The sequence below is a fragment of the Microcaecilia unicolor genome, chromosome 1, assembly GCF_901765095.1.
Source record: "Microcaecilia unicolor chromosome 1, aMicUni1.1, whole genome shotgun sequence".
Taxonomy (NCBI): domain Eukaryota; kingdom Metazoa; phylum Chordata; class Amphibia; order Gymnophiona; family Siphonopidae; genus Microcaecilia; species Microcaecilia unicolor.
This window is the reverse complement of record NC_044031.1, coordinates 308,208,577-308,229,096: the sequence shown is the minus strand read 5'-3', so window position 1 is coordinate 308,229,096 and position 20,520 is coordinate 308,208,577. Positions and strand designations below refer to the sequence as shown.

The window sequence follows — 20,520 nt, the reverse complement described above, 5'->3', positions numbered from 1 at the left end:
GCCAAAGCCACCGCCACGCAGAGACTGTCTGAGCCATGCCTTTAGCTGAGGCTCTCAAGACATCATACAGCAAGTCTGCCAAATAGGCTAAGCCCGATTCCAGGGCCGGCCAATCAGCCCTCAAGGAATGATCCGAGGGGGAAGCCCGCTGCACCATAGTCAGGCACGCTCTGGCCACATAGGAGCCGCAAACAGAGGCCTGCAAACTTAAAGCAGCTGCCTCAAAGGACGACCTTAAAGCCGCCTCCAATCTTCTGTCTTGGGCGTCCTTTAGGGCCGTGCCACCTTCCACCGGCAAAGCCGTTTTCTTAGTCACCGCAGTGATTAACGAATCCACGGTAGGCCACAGATAGGCCTCACGTTCACTCACAGCCAAAGGATAGAGGCGGGACATAGCCCTAGCCACTTTAAGGCTCGCTTCCGGGACATCCCATTGAGCCGAAATTAAGGTGTGCATGGCATCATGCACGTGGAAGGTTCTAGGCGGGCGCTTCGTCCCCAGCATAATGGCAGAGCCAACGGGGGCTGAGGGAGAGACGTCCTCCGGAGAGGAAATCTTCAAAGTGTCCATGGCCTGTAACAACAGGTTGGGCAAATCCTCTGGGCTAAAAAGCCGCGCTGCAGAGGGGTCATCCGCCCCATCCGAGCGGGGATCTATCTCCTCCAAGGAATCCGCAAGGACCGTTGGGAGACCTCAGACACGCTGCCCTCATCTACATCGGAGGAGACAAAGTCCTCCAAGGCCTGGGAATCAACCCGAGGGCGTTACCTCTGGGAACCTCAACCTCTTTACCAGACGAGGGAGCAGGGGCAGCGTTTTGCATGAGGAAAGCCTGATGCAGCAGCAAAACAAACTCGGGGGAGAAACCCCCCAGACTGTGCACTTCCGCAGCCTGGGCAACAGCCCTAGACGCACCCTCAACCGGCGCTCACACGAGCGGGGGAGAGACATGCTGCGCATCCAAAATGGCGTCCGGCGCGACACTCCGCAAAGGAGCCGCGCGGGAAAAAACGGCGCTTAACTTTAGCCGCTTTTGTGCCGTCGCCCAAATTAAGGGCGTTCATGGCATTAATGTCTCCAACCTCAAGGGCGGCCCACGAAGAAGCCGTCCGAGCCGCGTGGCCGGCCAAGATGGCGGAGGCGAGGAGCGGGGGATGGGCGTTTATGGCGGGAAAAACCGCCACGCCGGAGGAAGGACCGGGACATTCATCGGTCACTAAGCTGTCACCCATCAAGGGCGAATCAGGCTGTAAAACCCCCGCATCCCCTTTAGAAGCGCTCCAGCGATCCGGGGAGCGACCCTTTGCGCCCTCGCCCTCCGACGCCATATGCCACGAGGAGAAGAATCGGGGAACCCCCTGCCCGCTATAAAAAGGTAAAATTACCTGCTTGCCGCTCCGAGCTGTAACGAACTGGTGTCCCAGTGAGTAGCTGCAATGAACGTTTAAATAAACGTCGAAATAAACGCCTTTAAGGACGTTTAAAATTTTTTTTTTTTTTTTTTTTTAACGGAGCCAGCGGGAGGGGGGAGAAAAGGAGGGACCTGGCACCACCAGGTTTGCACTTGCTCAAAAGAGCCCTCAACCCCAGGCCTCAACAAAACCTAAGGATTAGGCTTGGAGGCCTAGCCAGAGCTGCTGCTGTGTGTGACCACCACCTGCTGAGATAGAGAACATACTGAGGAGTTTCCGGCAGCACATGACCACATATAGGGAGGCAAAAGTTTGCTCTCTATCTCCACCTGCTGGTAGATGGACACAACCCACCAGTCTATGGATTGATCAGCTTGATGATATGGAAGTTGCATGTTCTACAGTCGGCAAACCAGACAATCTCTATCTCTGCACACACAATGGAACAACAAAAAATATTGTATACCCACAAGCATTGTGAAATTAAACATATTAGAAACATGCGCTTCCTCTTTTCTTTCTTTTCCATTTAACCAGACTGAGCCACAGCAACGCGTGGCCGAGTAGAGCTAGTACATTTCTAAAATATGTAACACTTTTATTCATACCGTTTTAACAGTATGAATAAAAGTTTTATATATTCCATAAATGTATTACCAACAAACATTTTTGTATTATGTCTGCTTGCAACAACTGTGGGCTCCTTTAAGCAGCAGTCTGAGCATTTGAAAATAAAGATAATTCACTTTTACAAAGCAGGAGAACACTGAAAAAAATATCTAATTGCTTCAAGCTAGCAATTTCTTTTTTCATCTTTTTTTTTTTTGTTTTATGGAGAAATTAGACCTTACCTGCTAATTTGCTTTCCTTTAGTCCCTCCGGACCGGCCCAGGATTGTCTCCACCTGCTGGTAGGCGTGCACAACCCATCAGTCCAATCCTGGGCCGGTCCGGAGGGATGCTAAGGAAATATGTTTTATTGATAAAACACATCACAATACAAATAACCTTAGCTTTTCACAACAACATCCTACTAGCAATTTCAACTATCAGGAACACTGTTATGAAATGAAAGTTTCATGAAGACAACGCAAGACCAAAATACAATTGATAGAGCTACCTAAAAACTGCTCAGATCTGCAAAACAGACCTGCTAAAAAAGCTTAGCTAACGCTACAGTAGTGTGACACAGGTCCTCAGTACAGTTTACACAATGCTTTGGATGATGAAATGAAAACTGAACTGTTTGACCACAACCACACAAAATACATTTAGCGCAATGGTTCCCAAATAGTGGGTTGTGACTCCAAATGGGGTCGCACAGATGGCTGTCCTCCTTCCGTCTGGATCTCTACTGTAACCTACAGCCGGTAATAACAGTTGGCAGGGGGCCTGTGAACAAGTGAAATTTTGTAGGCCCTGTCCCCGCCTCTTGAGTGGGCTTCCTATTAGGCTGGAAAGCCATGCTTGGTATGCTGCTGTTGCCACCACTGTTCTGCTGTTACCTTCATGCTTTTGATAAGTGGGGGAAGTTAGTGGCATGAAAGGTAAGGTCAACTCAATGCTCCCACCAGTGACCTGCCAGGTGCTGGGAAAGTCTTGCAGCCATCTACATATCCTCCAGGGTGACTCCCAGGTCCACCCCAATTGACTAGGGCCTCTGCTCTTGCTACCCAGTGCTCCTACCGGCCACCTGCCAGGTGCTGGGGAGGTCTTGCAGGCTATCTGTATATTCCTTCCATCATTCTCTGGCGTGACTCATCCACTTGGGCATCTGCACATGCTACCTAGAGCTCCAACTGGCCACCTGATGGCGCATTGTATTTCCACAAGTCTGTATTTTCCTTTATCCTATTTCCAATGGTTCCACTACACTTTCTCTTCTTGAAAATGACTTTTCCCTATTTCTCCCATCTCAAACCACTGCATACCTGAAGACCATGTTGCCCACTTTCTGCTTTCATAACCTCACCATCCCTTTTGTCATCTATCTTTTTCTCAGCTCTCAAGCTTCAACATTTTCTTCCTTTTATTCAACCATCTCTATTCTGTCTGAGTTATTCTCATCTTCGTCACTGGACTGGAACAGCAGTACCTTAAACCTACAGCTATGCAGATAAATAAGTCACAAAGTATGTCATCTAGCCAGCAGCAAAATCTGTAACATCTCCTGTGCAACCAGAACTACTGAATACTTTCCATACAATCTTTTAACACTTCCAACAAATCAGGGCTTTACAAGTATGGTGAGTTTTTATTTTATTGCATTTTTGTGTCACGTGCTTGACAAACTCCCAGACCTCACAACAAATGCATGTTTCATTTGCATAAAAATTATTTCATGCTAAAATTGCTTTGTTCCCTTTTATCCTACCCTTACAAAAAGTACAAGGGGGTGGGGCACAGATCCTGTAGTTTATGCAGTAAGCCTCTGCAAATTACACAGCATACTGTGACATTAACATCCATCTCTTTTTCAATCATCTATCCAAGAAAGATAGTTAAGCAAAAGCACTCAACTACTGAGCTGGCTGCAGGTGTGGGGGTTGCAAGACACTACCGTGGGAGGTAGGCAGCCACTTTCTTACCAGGGGGTGGGTTGCGGAAGTAGTTGTAATACTGGGAGACGTAAGTCATGATGCTGAGCCGGTCAGGGACCCTCATGGAGACCATATCCTCTGGATCCAATAGTGCTGGAATCCCCAGCTCTTGCTCCGCCACCTCAAATGCCTGGGAGGGAAAGGGAGATAGTCAGCACAAGCAAGTGATGACACACACAAAAAGGGGAAATGCAGTTTAGTTATCTCAGACAGATGTCATAGCTGATAAATTTATGTTATTCATTTTTATTTCAATCTGATAATAGTCATATTTTCAGGAAAGAGACAAGCAATGGTGCCAATATCTGCCAAAAGGAGAGCTCCAGATTTCAACCAGTTAAAAGGGAGCAGAACAGGAATTCCGTCCCTCAGCGGCAGGACCGTCACTAAACTCAACTTTAGAGGGAAACAGGTGGCGGAATTAGAGCAACATTATACAGCCCTTCTCAGTTTTGGGTTTCTGTCATCACGACAGCATAAAGAGTCAGGCTGAGTCCTCAACTGAAATGTAAAAGAAATCTTAATAAGCTTTCAAAACTAAACAACAGGCAAGTAGCAATCTCTAGGATGCAATACAGGAATACCCGTACCATTGTTATCCAACTGCTTCTTGTGCAAACCAGCACAAAGTAAAATCAGTGAAGAATCAGGAGCAGTACCATGGGGTGAAGGGTAGCTTGCATGCAAACTGACAGATGCAGGATACACTTACACTATTTGGGGGTAATTTTATAAAGATTTGTTGGTGGGTAAGTGGCCACATACAAAAGGCCTGTTATAAAATAAAGACTGGCTTATAAGTACGGCACCTTGACAAGAAGGCATATACTTTGCCCACAGGCACAGCTTAGAGGGGTGGGAACTGTCTGGTGGAGTGTGGGCAAAGTTCGCAAGTATGCACATTCATTCTAAAATATTTTAAGCAATGTGCGTACTTGCAAACATTTACATCTGATTTCAAGCTGGGGTACATTTGCACCTGCATTCAGGGTATGATTTCTGAATGTACGCTAATATTTATAAAGGTTGATAGTGTGTCTTTATAAAGTAGCACCTAAATAGGCACCTACTTGGCCTCTTAAAATTACCCTCTTTGTGTTTGAAGTGCTCACGAATTTTTAGTGTTCCTGTTTCATGAATGGTCAGCCTTTCAAGGCTGAAAACATACCTTGAAAATGTATTATTGAGCAGGCCAAAAGTCAAATCTGCTCAGCACTTCTAAATAACCCCGTTTCTGCAGAAAGATTCCCGACAGTCCTCAGATTTTATCTTACATCCCAATATACTCTATTTGTGGCCCTGCTTCTTCCATCTCAGATCAGCACTGCAAGTACCAACATGCACCACAATGCAAACAGCCCTAAAATCTCCCTGTAGAAATCTGGTCACTTGACAGCCCTGCATTAAACTATTAGACTCTCCAGCTTGCCCCAATCCAAGTCAAGTGTGGGATGGAGGTCAGATTAAGCCAGGCATGTTCTCTCTCTCGAGCATGATGAAGTGCATGGGGAGACAGCCCCCACTCTCACAGCAACTGGGGGGGGGGGGGGTAGCAGAAACATCCTCAACCTATAGTCTCTCTGTACAAATCATCAGCTGATAAACAGAAAGGCTACTTTAAAGCAAAAAGAGTCTGAAAAAAGTGCCAACAGCCAAGATTATTCCCATTATCTCTCAACAAGCCTTTGAACTTTACCACAAGCCTTTGAGCTTTATCTCAGTACTCCTGATACAAAATAAGAGCAGAAAGTAAGGCCCTGCAGCTGGATGGTCACTAACAGAAAGAAAATATTATGGAGCATGCTTCCATCCCACACCCCACTTTGAGACAGAATGGTCCTTCCATGGGAGGGATCATATATGTCTTGGGTGACTGCCCACATTCTACATTACCGGCTGTAGATTAGAAAACAGGGGAATATGCAAAAAAGAGGCAGGCACATTAGTGACTCAGGGCTGTTTCAAGCTTGGGCTGGGAGAATTCTAGAAAGACAGCAGTGAACCCAGTCACTCCTCTAACCTGTTTTCAACAATGAGAGAAAGCTTTGTAGCTGCTCAGCCTCTAGTCCTGCCCAATGCGGTTAGAAAAACTTCAATGCCAGACAGGAGTGCTCACCTGGGCACCACGCCCTGAAGCACTAAGCTGTCAGCACATGTCTCACTGCTGCAGGAGATCTCAAGTCTGCCCCACAGTAGCACAACCAAGTAGTAAAACAGTTGTAAGCAATGTCACCACAAGTTAACACATCACAGCTAGAGAACAGAGCATAACTAGTCAGGTAAACTGCCACTCCTTCCGTGAGTAGCAATCCTGACCTATTTTCCCTACAGGATTTTTCAGGAGTGTGATCATTCAGCAACAGTATTTGCAAAACACCAACTACATCTGTAATTAAGGGTGCGTCATAACATTGTAGGGCTGCATCTGTGACTTGCAAGTCAGGCTTGCTTAGTTCACATATTAGGAATCACTTATTTATTTTTACACTTACTGGTGGGGGAAAAAAAAAGCAATCACAAGCATACCAGTGTCTGGTGAAATCAAGAGTAAGAAAACCACATCTCAGGTTTTATAAACAGTATTCTCAATTGTTATTTTATATTGGTTTAGTATTATTAATAGATTTTAACCTATTTTCATTTGTATTTGATTGAGTTTTAATTTACTTAGGGGCCCTTTTACGAAAGCTTAGCATGCACTAATGGAATTAGTGCTTCATAAATGCTAAGAAGTCAATTTTATACTGTTAGCAAGCGCTATGCTTTTGCAAAAGGGCCCCTTGCTTTGCTATGTTTTGATTTTATTTGCTATGATTAACTTTTGAACATGGCTTTGAGCATTTCATATGGGAAAGGAGGTGAAAAAATTGATTTTTAAAAAATATTTTCATGAGGCAGCAACTGTGCATGATAAAAGGACCACAACCAACCTACTGAGCTGAGGACAGAGCATCCACAAAGAAACACATCTCTGCAGAAAGCAGTTTTATCTTTCACTTCAGCTGCTTCTTCTGGCCCTTTCAGTTTCCTGTTTTATCAGAATTAATGCCTACTGACAATTCGTAAGCCAATATACAAAGGGACTTGGACATTTAGCAGTGCCACAAAGGGCTAGATTCTATATATGGCACCTAAAAAAAATACCCGCATAAGCCGTGCCTAAAGTTCAACATGGTTTATAGAATAAACGCTTAAGCAGAGAGGTCGTGCGTAAATTTAAGTACTGTCATTTGCACCAACAAAAACGTGGTGCAAATGCCCATGCCTAAATTTATGCGCTGAGCACCCACAATCTGTAGTTATGTGCCTAACTCAAAGCCATGCCCCCGTTCCACCCCAAAACGCCTATGACCCTTTCCATTTCTGTGTCCCCTTTTTGTACCATGCGTAAATTTTAGGCACAATCCTGCACCTAACTGTGGGCTCTCTCTCATTTGCCGCACCGAGAATCGGCAGCACGGCTTTGTAAAAGAGGCCCTATGTGCTTTAGTCCCCATTAAGTCTAATTAGTGCCAATAACTGCTTATTAAAAAGCCAATTATCTGCAATAATGGCTCACTATTCCATTAAATTGTGTGCGCAAATTGGGACCACACCTAAATTTGCAAATGCAATTTTTTGTGACCTTAATAGAATTAAGAGGAAAATGTTTAAGTCTCCTATCTGTGAATTATCAGTGGTACTATACAGATAGTACCACCAAACGTTGCTCCTAAACACTTCAGAACTATCCAGATGGTGCTGAGGGAGAGTGAGGGTATTTTGCCCAGCTACATATATAATGGCAATATTCAGCCACCATCCACACTGCTAATCGGTTTAATTTAGAACTGCAAAACCTGAATATCACTGCTATATGTAAAGCTGCCAATGGCAAGCACTCTCCACATTTATGCAGCACTGTCACCTCTCCATACATATATTCAGTGATGATGAATATATGTATTTTTTAAACACCAAAGCCAATGTTTAAAAAAAAGGACTCACCACCACTGCTGAATACTGACCCATTACCCATCACATCTAAAATTATCAAAATCCTTCACTGAACCACTCTTGTTTTTTTTTATTGTGTCTATCATAATCACACTGTAAGCTCCAGAGGTTTGGGAGGGGGGTGGTGAGGGGGAGAAAATGTTTCTTCTGTGGTTTTATTCCTCCTTCCCATCAAATCCCACCTATTGATATTGCAGTTCTATGGCTCACTGGAAAATCCACCACAAGCGTGCTCAAGTAGGTGTCATCTTTGAGCAACAGCTAAGACTCCCTCTTCTTTGGGGAATAAGCTGTACCTGAGATGCAATCCTGCATTACTAGGGGGTGTTGCCACTTTGCCGTTATCACGCTGAAAACAACATTTTAAGAAGTAATTTCTCTTAATTTATTCCCGTTTTAACTCACCAGTCGATTGTTCTCGTATACATTTTCTTTGGAGAGTGAGTTAAAGTCTCTGAAAGAGAAAAAAAAAATGACAGTGAGAATTGACAAAAACAAAGTGAGGCATCTGAGCATGCCTACTGCATCAAAGTTGTTATTAGCAAAATGATGAAGAAATATTCTTTTAATTTTGTCGTTCTGTACAGAGCCAGGTTTAAGACATTGGTGCCCACAGGCAGGACCAAAGGGTGATGGAGAGAGGAGCTTTCTCAGAGATCATAGAGAATGGTCCTGAAACAAGCAGAATCAAGCTTCTGTTCAGGTCAGCTATTTGGTGCTTTCAAGATCTGGTAACCTAGGCCGCTGCCTCTGGGGCCCTTTTACTGAGCTGCGGGAAAAATGGCCCTGTAGTGGCGACGGGGGTTGTTTTCCCCACGCACAAGGCCCTTTTTATCGCAGTGGATAAAAAGCCCCCCAAAAATGGCCATTAAGTAAGATGGCTACAGGAGCACTTACCACCACCCACTGAGGTGCTGATAAGGGGTCCTGCAGTAACTGAGCAGTGCATGGCGATGCTTGATTACCGCCAGGTTACCACTGCGCTAGAAAAAATTTATGGAGAGACGGAAATGGAGCAGGCCCAACCTGAACTACAGCCGGTGGCAGATCAGATTTAGCGTGTAAAAAGCCTGTGTTGGGCTGCTGCTTTGTAAAAGGGCCCCTCTGTTACCTATGCCTAAATCGCCTGGCTCTGTAGTTAATTATTTTGCTATTACAGTTAGACACAAAGAGAGAGGCACAAATTATGTCTATGAAACCAAAAGTTCTCAATTTCAACAAATGTTCAGATCCACACAATTAAAATCAATATAAAAATAATCTGTGAAAAAACAGATTGGCTTGCGCTTAAGCCAAACATAAAATTCATAGGCCTCCTTTTACAAAGCTGTCCTAGCGGCTGCTGTGTGGCAATACCAAAACAGCTCATTCAAATTGAACAGGCTGTGTTGGCATTACCGCACCAACAGCTGTTGGCGCAGCTTTGTAAAAGGGGGCCATAATGAGGTCACAAATCAGATTTTAAATTCTGATATGACACCAGATAGATTTAGAGTGACCCACGGCTCCTTGTGCAACTTGTACACTTCATGTAGTTGTGTTCTCTAGGAGGGATTTTGTCCCATTAAGACCCATTCTGTGATGTTTCAGAGACCATTTAGACTTCTCTGAAAGTCACAGGCCAAGCCATAGATGACAGGGTCCCATAACCCACCATGGGAAAGCAAGGTGAAGTAGTATGGTGAGAGGATTTAGTCCGGGAGGAGTAACTTAGCAGTGTTTGACTCTCCCAAACACATTATTTTAGGCTCCCTGGATTTCAGTTTATCCAAATGTAATTGATAACACTTATTGATCCCTTTTTTCTTTCTAGGCTTGCCTGTAGCTTTAACACCAGAAAACTGTTGCCAGGACATCCACAACTGCCTCTGTATTTCTGAAGTACATTAAGTAAAGGGTATTTGAATCCTGTTTTAGTGAAAGATCATACATTCTGAAAATTCATTTTTTATATCTAGGATTCAGAATTGTTGCCACTCTTGTAATTCACAGTTCCCATATTTTAAAACCACACATTGGCCTGAACTTCCATTCAAACCTTCTTTGACTACTAAATCATTCCCTCCTCTATATATTAAACAATGCCTTTGTATGGTATCAAGAGAGCTCAGCCTTGTCACCTAGTACTCAGTCTACTGTGCACAAGCAAATACTGACATACAGGAAGGCTTGGTTTATCTACGTACTCAGGAACCCTGGAACTATGCTGCTCTTCCACCCTTTCCCGCTTGGGAAAGGGTGAAATGCTTGCTATTTGCTGGCCTCATACACCCCATGGCTTTTCTGGAATGGAGAAAGATTGAGCCTGCTGCAGCTGGTACCAAACCCTTTCACTGACAGCTGCAGAAGGCCAACTTTCCCACTACTCTCCCTCTTTAGTAAATATGGAAGCTGGGTAGTAAGACACAGATCAGTGGCTACTTCTTAAAAGGAGACACCTGAGTAATACTATGGCATACTACCACTCTGCAGCTCCTCAGTACCTCTCCACTCTCATCTTTCCCTACATTCCTCCCAGGGAACTCTGTTCACTGGGTAAATCTCTCTTATCAGCACCCTTCTCCTCCACTGCTAACTCCAGATTCCGTTCCTTTTATCTTGCTGCACCATATGCTTGGAATAGACTTCCTGTGCCAGTATGTCAAGCTCCATCTCTGGCAATCTTCACACCTATGCTAAAAGCCCACCTTTTTGATGCAGCTTTTAACTCCTAACCCTTATTCACTTGTTCAGAACCCTTATTTTAGCATCCTCACTTTAATATTCCCTTATCTCTTGTCTGTCCTAATTAGATTGTAAGCTCTGGACTGTCTCTTCATGTTCAAGTGTACAGCGCTGTGTACGTCTAGTAGCACTTTAGAAATGATAAGTAGTAGTAGTTTATCATCAAGGAGGGCCCCCACCAATTGTGCTTTAATCAATGTGATTCAAAAAACACCATGTCTAATTTGCACATCATGTCGATGTAATTTATTAATGGATTATGTACATTTCCATCCTGCAATGCCTTTGACCTCTTTTAGTTGTAACAAATAGAACACTATGATGACAAGAGTCTCCTTATGGCCCCAGCACCTCTCCTCCTCCGAAAAAAGGAAAGTACAGCCTCCTTTCCCTTGTTCGTAATACGAACACTTAGTGCCCCATGTAAATCTGCTTCTGTCACATACGAACTGTGACAGAAGCAGATTTACATGGGGCACTAAGTGAAAGGAGGACGACTTGTTGCACACCCTCTGCTCATAAGTCCCAGACCGCTCCCCTCTCGCAACTATTTTTTTTTTTTACCCATCCCAATGTGACTTGAAATTTTGCCCTTGCCAGTGGGCTCCTATTAGAGGAGGGAGGTGCGCTAGACTCGACATAAATGACTCTTCGGGTGGCCGGACTGAGGGGGAGGGGGAAGATGCTTAGAGCTCTCCTCGGTCGCTACTCACATGAGGTCGGGGCGGTGGCGGTGCAGCAGGGCGCAGAAGGCCAGCCCGTCGCGGAAGGAGGCGCTCAAGTCGCGGATCTGGACGCCGGGATACCCCTCGCACTGCCGCCGGCACCACTCCTGCAGCGCCCGCGTCGCTGACATGACGGCTCCGTCACGGCCCCGGCCTCCTCCTCTCCCTCTCCCCAGGCCCTCGCCTCATTCATTGCCCGCCGCCGCCACCTCCTCTTCCTCCGCCTCCCTCCCTTTACCCCGGCTCCTCCTCCTCCTAACCCGCCCCGCTACACCTCAGCAAACCCGGGGCCGTACCTACACACCCTCCCCTTTTCTAGTAACCACTGAAGGCCTCAATCCCCACGCCCACTTTTTTTTTTTTTTTATTTGTGTATACGGTTACTGTATTTGTCTTTCACGCCAAAGCTGCTTTTTTTTTAATGTCATTTTTAAAAACTGTTTCCCTAGGCAAAGACATTGAACTTTAAACGTATGGTTCTGGTGTGTGTGTGTGTGGAGGGGTGGTTAGTGGCCTCAAATAATGGGACCAAATACCATAGCACTGACTCATCCTCCACCCCCTAAGGTGACCTTGGGTAAAGTACTATTGGAGCTTAAGGACTGAAACTCAACCATGGGGGTTGAATAAACTGGAGTGGAAGTGAGCCTATCTAGTCCACTGTAAGCAAGGAAGCCAATTAAGACAATCTAAGTTTCCCCTTCCCAGCGCTGCCGTCATCCACGTTCACTCAAAACAAATCTATGAGCTGCTGCATCCACATTGTCGTTTTCTTTTATTTTTTTTATTGTTGGTCCATCTGTAACAAGTCTAAAGCGGTTTCAGTTGGACAGGCAGTCCCTTAAAAGGTAGAGGACAAACGTTGTTGTTGTTTTTTTTTTTTACTTATCAGACAGCTTTTTAATTTATTTGAAAGCTTCCCGTATGTAGATATGGAGGCATATTTTCAAAGCACTTAGAGGCATATTTTCAAAGCACTTTGGGAGGCTAAGTTCCATAGGTTTCTATGGAACTTTGGGAGGCTAAGTGCTTTGAAAATAAGCCTCTACGCCTCCCAAAGTTCCATACGTTTCTATGGAACTTTGGGAGGCTAAGTGCTTTGAAAATAAGCCCCTATAATAGTATCATAAAATAACAATTGAATATGACTAAAACAGCTTAAAAATTATTATATCTGGTAGAAACAGCAATTGTAAACTCTGTATTTTGTTCTCATTTTTCTACACTAAAAACTAAATAAATACACTGTATACAATATAGATGGCCAAATTTCAGTGAGGATTCCTGATGGGTTCATCTTAAATGTTGTGATCTGCCTTGAGAAGCCTGGTGTTATAAAGATGATGGAATATACTGAAATTAAATGGAAGTAGAATTAAACGCTCCTTTCATTGGAGCAGATGGAATCACATTTTCATCTGTTTTGTAGAAGTTTACCTTTTAGATAAACAAATGGATTATTCTGTTGTTTGCACATGTTTCAGGGACAAGTGGTTTATAGGTCAAAATAATAAAAATATTTTCTGTCAAACTGCTCTCATTTGTTGAAACATAACTACCGTAAATGAGTTGTAAGGCCCTAATGCAGTCCATTGATTTTCTTGTATTTTGTTCTTGTGATGGCTTATATTGTGCCAAAACTGGAAATACAGTGAGACAGAATAATCGAATTTGGCAGCAACACAGTTCAGCACCAGCACATTTTGGCATAGGACTTTTTGGTGAAGGATATTTTGCCACAGGCACGTTTTAGCAGCAGGACTCTTTGACACTGGGATATTTCAGCACAAGGATACTTTGGCACAGGATTTTTTGCCACTGGAATATTTTGGTACAGGGATAATTTTGCACTGGATAAGTTCAGCACTGACACATTTTGGCACCAGTACACTTTGACATGGGACATTTTGGCTCCTGGAGAATTCAGCACCAAGATATTGCAGTACTGGCACATTTTGGCACTGGGAAACTTTGGCACCAGCATATTTTCGCATGGGATACTTTGGCATTGGGAAAATTTGTCATAAGAGATTTTGGCATGGGACAGTTTGGCACTGGCACACTTTGGTATGGGGACATGCTGGCATCAGCACATTTTGACACCTGGACACTTTGGTATTGGACATTTAGACATTTTGACTCCAGTACAATTTGGCACTGCCAAAATGTTTGCGCCAGGACACTTCACCATTGGCACATATCAGCACTGAACAGTTAAGCTTCAGAACACTTTTGCTCTGGGACATGTTGGCATTGGCACATTTTGACACTGGAACATTTCAGCTCCAGAACACTTTGGCAACAGAAAACTTCAGCAGTGGAACATTTTCGCACCAGTATATTTTAGAACTAGGACAACAGCACTGGAACATTTTGGCACTGGGACAATGCACCACTGGGACAAGTCAGCAGTGGCGTTCCTTGGGGGGCTGACACCCGGGGCGGATTGCAGATGCGCCCCACCCCCTGGGTGCAGCGTGCTCCCCCCGGGCGAAAGGACACCCCCCACCCCGGCGAAAGAACCCCCTGGGTGCATGCCACTGGGGGGGTGCCACGCGCCGGTCAGCTTCAGGTTACTTCCTGTTCCGGGGCAGAGGGAGCATGGAAACGAAGGAAGCTGACCGGCGCGCAGCACCCCCTCAGCGGCGTGCACCCGGGGCGGACCGCCCCACCGCCCCCCCCCCCCTTGATATGCCACTGCAAGTCACCACTGAGATATTTTGTCTCTGAGACAGTTTACCACTGGGGCATTTTGGAAACTGGGAGAATTTAACACTGGGACAGTTTGGCACATTCACATTTTGGAACCAAGACACTTTGGTGTGGAATATTTTGGCACTGGCACACTTTTAGCAGCAGGACACTTTGGCACTCTGACATTTCAGCACCAGGATATTTTGGCACTGGCATATTTTGGCACCAGTGCACTTTGGAATTGGGACATTTTGGCAATAGACAACTGTGGTGTAGGATACTTTGCACAGGCACATTTCAGCAGCCAGAGAGTTTGGCACTGGGGTATTTCAGCACCAGTATATTTTGGCATGGGACACTATGGCACAGGTTATTTTGGTACTTTCTACTGAAAATGTCAGCACTGTCACATTTTGACACCTGAACATCTGCAACTGTGAAATTTTGTCATGGGACATTCTTTGGCACAAGCATATATTAGCAAAACAACACTTTTGCACTGGATAAGTTCAGCACTCACACATTTTGGCACCAGTACTGTTTGGCATGGGACATTTTGGCACCTGGGAACTTCAGCACCAGAAAAGTACAGTACTGGCACATTTTGGCAATGGGAAACATCATGACTGAGACACCTTAGCACAGACACATTTTGGCACTGGGACAGTTTGGTACAGAAATATTTTAGCTTTGGCACACTTTGGTATTGGGACACTTTGGCTCTGTGATGCTTCAGCACTGGGACATGTTGGTGCCTGCAGATTTTGGAACAAAGACAGTTCAGCACCAGGACACTTTGGTGTAACATATTTTGGCAAAGGCATATTTAAGCAGAGGAAAACTTTGGCACTGGCACATTTCAGCACCAGGATATTTTTGCACATTGACAGTTTCACACAGGATATATTGTCACCGGCATATTATGGAACTTGGATACCTCGGTACAGGGACAGTTCAGAAATGACACATTTTGCCAACACTACTCATTTGCACTGTACATTTTTGCACCTGGAAATTTCAGCACCGGCATATTTGGGCACTGGGACACATCATGAGAGTGACACTTTACCACAGTCACATTTTGACACTGGGACACTTTGACACCAGCATATTTTGGCATGGGACACTTTGGCACTGGGAATATTTGGGATAGGAGTTTTTGGCACGGGACAGTTTGGCACTGCAACACTTTCATACTGGAACATTTTGCACCTGCAGATAATGGAATCTGGACACATTGGCACCCATACATTTTGGCACTGCTACAGTTCAGCATTGGGCACTTCATCACTGGGACACTTTGGCACTGGCACATTTTGGCACAGGAACAATTCAGCACAGGCATAATTCAGCACTCTCCACTCCAGCTCTGGAACACAGAACATTTTGGCTCTAGGATACTTCAGCATTGGCACATTTTGGCACCAGTAAACCTGGCAATACTTTAGCACTGGGAAACATTGGCACCAGCACACTTTTTGCACTGGCACACTTTGGCATGGGATAATTCGGCACTTTGCCATTTTCATACTGACACCTTTTGGCACTGGGAAACTTTGGTATTGGCACACTTTAGAACAATGACATTTTCACTCTGGTACATTTTTGCATTGGCACATTTTGGCACTGCACATTTTGGAAACTGGGACAATTGAGCACTGGGACAGTTTGGCACATGCACATTTTGGCACTGGGACACTTTGGTGTGGAATATTTTGGCACTGGCACATTTTTAGCAGCGGGACACTTTGGCACCATGTGATTTCAGCACCAAGATATTTTGGCACTGGGACACCTAGGCACAGGCATATTTTGGCAACAGGACAGTTCAGCACTGACACAATTAGGCACCACAGCACTTTGGAATTGGGACATTTTGGCAATAGACAACTTTGGTGTAGGATATTTTGCACAGGCACATTTCAGCAGCAGAGTTTGGCACTAGGGTATTTGGCATGCAACACTTTGGCACAGAATATTTTAGCACTTTGCACTGGGACAGTTGGCTCTGGAAATTTTAGCACTGTCACATTTTTTACACCTGAACATGTGGAACTGGAACATTTTGGCACCTGGAAACATCAGCACTAGGAAATTTCAGCATTGGCACATTTTGGCATTGGAAACACTTTGGCACAGGATTTTTTTGGAATTGGCATATTTTGGAACAGGGACAATTTTGCACTGGATAAGTTCAGCACTGATATTTATTTATTTTAATTTTTGTTACATTTGTACCCCGCGCTTTCCCACTCATGGCAGGCTCAATGCGGCGGGCAATGGAGGGTTAAGTGACTTGCCCAGAGTCACAAGGAGCTGCCTGTGCCGGGAATCGAACTCAGTTCCTCAGTTCCCCAGGACCAAAGTCCACCACCCTAACCACTAGGCCACTCCTCTACTACATTTTGGCACTGGTACTCTTTGGCATGGGATATTTTGGCACCTGGAAACTTCAGCTCCAGGAAATTACAGTACTGCCACATTTCAGCACTGGGAAACATCATGACTGGGACACCTTAGCACAGGCACATTGTGGCAATTTTACAGTTTGGTACAGGGATATTCTGGCATTGGCACACTTTGGTACAGGTTCATTATGGCACTGTGATACTTCAGCACTGGAATATTTTGGAAACTGGGACAATTGAGCACTGGGACAGTTTGGCACATGCACATTTTGGCAGCAAGACAGTTCAGCACCAGCACATTTTGGCATGGGACTCTTTGGCACATAATATTTTGGCACTTTCCACTGGGACAGTTGGCTCTGGAAATTTCAGCAGTGTCACATTTTTACACCTGAACATGTGGAACTGGGACATTTTGGCACCTGGAAACGTTATCACTTGGATATTTCAGCACTGGCACATTTTGGCACCGGTACTCTTTGGCATGGGATATTTTGTCATCTGGAAACTTCAGGTACAGGAACTTACAGTACTGCCACATTTCAGCACTGGGAAACATCATGACTGGGACACCTTAGCATAGGCACATTTTGGCATTTTCAGTTTGGTATAGGTATATTCTGGCATTGGCACACTTTTGTACAGGTTCATTATGGCACTGTGATACTTCAGCACTGGGATATTTTGGTAACTGGGACAGTTTGGCACATGCACATTTAGGCAGCAAGGCAGTTCAGCACCAGCACATTTTGGCATAGGACTTTTTGGTGAAGGATATTTTGCCACAGGCACATTTTAGCAGCAGGACTCTTTGACACTGGGATATTTCAGCACACGGATACTTTGGCACAGGATTTTTTGCCACTAGAATATTTTGGTACAGGGATAATTTTGTACTGGATAAGTTCAGCACTGACACATTTTGGCACCAGTACACTTTGACATGGGACATTTTAGCTCCTGGAGAATTCAGCACCAAGAAATTGCAGTACTGGCACATTTTGGCACTGGGAAACTTTGGCACCAGCATATTTTCGCATGGGATACTTTGGCATTGGGGAAATTTGGCACTGGCACACTTTGGTATGGGGACATTTAGACATTTTGACTCCAGTACAATTTGGCACTGCCAAAATGTTTGCGCCAGGACACTTCACCATTGGCACATATCAGCACTGAACAGTTAAGCTTCAGAACACTTTTGCTCTGGGACATGTTGGCATTGGCACATTTTGACACTGGAACATTTCAGCTCCAGAACACTTTGGCAACAGAAAACTTCAGCAGTGGAACATTTTGCCACCAGCATATTTTCGAACTCGGACAACAGCACTGGAACAATGCACCACTGGGACAAGTCACCACTGAGATATTTTGTCTCTGAGACAGTTTACCACTGGGACATTTTGGAAACTGGGAAAATTTAACACTGGGACAGTTTGGCACATGCACAATTTGGAACCGGGACACTTTGGTGTGGAATATTTTGGCACTGGCACACTTTTAGCAGCAGGACACTTTTTCACTGTGACATTTCAGCACCAGGATTTTTTGGCACTGGCATATATTGGCAAAACAACACTTTTGCACTGGATAAGTTCAGCACTCACACATTTTGGCACCAGTACTCTTTGGCATGGGACATTTTGGCACCTGAGAACTTCAGCACCAGGAAATTAAAGTACTGGCACATTTTGGCACTGGGAAACATAATGACTGGGACACCTTAGCACAGCCACATTTTGGCACTGGGACAGTTTGGAACAGAGATATTTTGGCTTTGGCACACTTTGGTATTGGGACACTTTGGCACTGTGATACTTCAGCACTGGGACATTTTGGTGCCGACAGATTTTGGAACAAGGGCAGTTCAGCACCAGGACACTTTGGTGTAGCATATTTTGGCAAAGGCATATTTAAGCAGAGGAAAACTTTGGCACTGGCACATTTCAGCACCAAGATATTTTTGCAGATTGACAGTTTCACACAGGATATATTGTCACCAGCATATTATGGAACTTGGACATCTTGGCACAGGGTCAGTTCAGAAACGACACATTTTGCCAACACTACTCTTTTGCACTGGTACATTTTGGCACCTGGAAAGTTCAGCACTGGCACATTTTGGCACTGGGAATATTTGGGATAGGAGTTTTTGGCACAGGACATTTTGGCACCAGGAAACGTTTGGCACTGACACACTTTGGCATGGGATAATTCAGCACTGGGTCATTTTCATACTGAGACCTTTTGGCACTTGGAAACGTTGGTATTGGCACACTTTAGAGCAATGACATTTTCACTCTGGTACATTTTTGCGTTGGCACATTTTGGCACGGCACATTTTGGAATCTGGGACAATTGAGCACTGGGACAGTTTGGCACATGCACAGTTTGGCAGCAAGACAGTTCATCACCAGCACATTTTGGCATGGGACTCTTTGGTGAAGGATATGTTGCCACAGACACATTTTAACAGCAGGGCTCTTTGACACTGGGACTGTTTGGCACATGCACATTTTGGAACTGGGACACTTTCGTGTGGAATATTTTGACTCTGACACTTTTTTAGCTGCAGGACACTTTGGCTCTGTGACATTTCAGCACCAGGAATTTTTGGCACTGGGACACCTTGGCACAGGATATTTTGGCACTGGCATATTTTGGCATAAGGACAGGTCAGCATTTACACATTTTGGCACCATTGCACTTTGGAATTTGGACATTTTAGCAGTAGACAACTGTGGTTTGGGATATTTTGCACAGGCACATTTTAGCAGTGGGAGGGTTTGGCACTGGGATATTTCAGCACCAGGATATTTTGGCATGGGACACTTTGGCACTGCTATATATTGGCAATACAACACTTTAGCACTGGATAAGTTCAGCATTGAGACATTTTGGCACCAGTACTCTTTGACATGGGACATTTTGGCACATGAGAACTTCAGCACCAGTAAATTACAGTACTGGCACAGTTCAGCACTGGGAAACCTCATGACTGGGACACCTTAGCACAAGCACATTTTGGCACTGGGACAGTTTGGTGCAGGGATAGTCTGGCTTTGGCACACTTTGGTATATTTAAGCAAAGGAAAACCTTGGCACTGGTGCATTTCAGCACAGGATGTATTGGCACTGGGCACTGGCACATTTTTGCACCAGAAAACTCTGCAATACTTTAGCACTGGGAAAGTTTGGCACTGGGACACTTTTTACACTTTGGATTGGGACAATTCAGCACTGGGCCATTTTGGTACTGACACCTTTTGGCACTTGGAAACTTTGGTATTGGAACACTTTGGAACAAATAAATTTTCACTCTGGTTCTTTTTGGCACTGGCACATTTCTGCAACAGGACACTTCAGCACTGGGATCTTTTGGAAACTGGGACAATTGAGCACTGGGAAAGTTTGACACATGCACATTTAGGCAGCAAGACAGTTCATGACCAGCACACTTTGGCATAGGATATTTTGGCACTTTGCACTGGGACAGCTGGAAATTTCACCACAGTCACAATTTGACACCTGAACACGTGGAACTGGGACATTTTAACACCTGGAAACTTCAGCACCAGGAAATTACAATACTGGCAACATTTTGGGACAACGACACCTTAGCACAGGCACATTTTGACATTGGGCTAGTTTGGTACAGGGATATTCTGGCTTTGCCACACTTTGGTATTGGGACACTTTGGCACTGTGGTACTTCAGCACTGGGACATTTTGGCTCTGAGACATTTTGGAAACTGAGACAATCCAGCACTGGGACATTTTGGTGCCTGCATATTTTGAAACAAGGACAGTTCACCATCAGCACACTTTGGCACCAGGACACTTTGGTGTAGCATATTTTGGCAAAGGCATATTTAAGCAGTGGAAAACTTTGGCACTGGCACATTTCAGCACCAGGATATTTTTGCACATTGACAGTTTCACACAGGATATATTTTCA

At 44.8% G+C, this 20,520-nt stretch overlaps 1 protein-coding gene across 1 annotated transcript in view; it reads right to left on the bottom strand.

Annotated features, from left to right (window-relative positions):
- MICALL1 (MICAL like 1) overlaps window positions 1-11,656 on the bottom strand; it is an 87,290-nt gene extending 75,634 nt beyond the window's left edge. Inside the window, exons 1-3 of the mRNA XM_030208160.1 lie at window positions 11,446-11,656; window positions 8,414-8,462; window positions 4,001-4,142 (exon numbers count right to left, since the gene is read on the bottom strand). Coding sequence (XP_030064020.1) covers window positions 4,001-4,142; window positions 8,414-8,462; window positions 11,446-11,588 — 334 coding nt within the window. The 5' untranslated portion in view covers window positions 11,589-11,656. The remainder of the gene's footprint in view (window positions 1-4,000; window positions 4,143-8,413; window positions 8,463-11,445) is intronic.
- Between the last annotated feature and the right edge of the window lie 8,864 nt (window positions 11,657-20,520).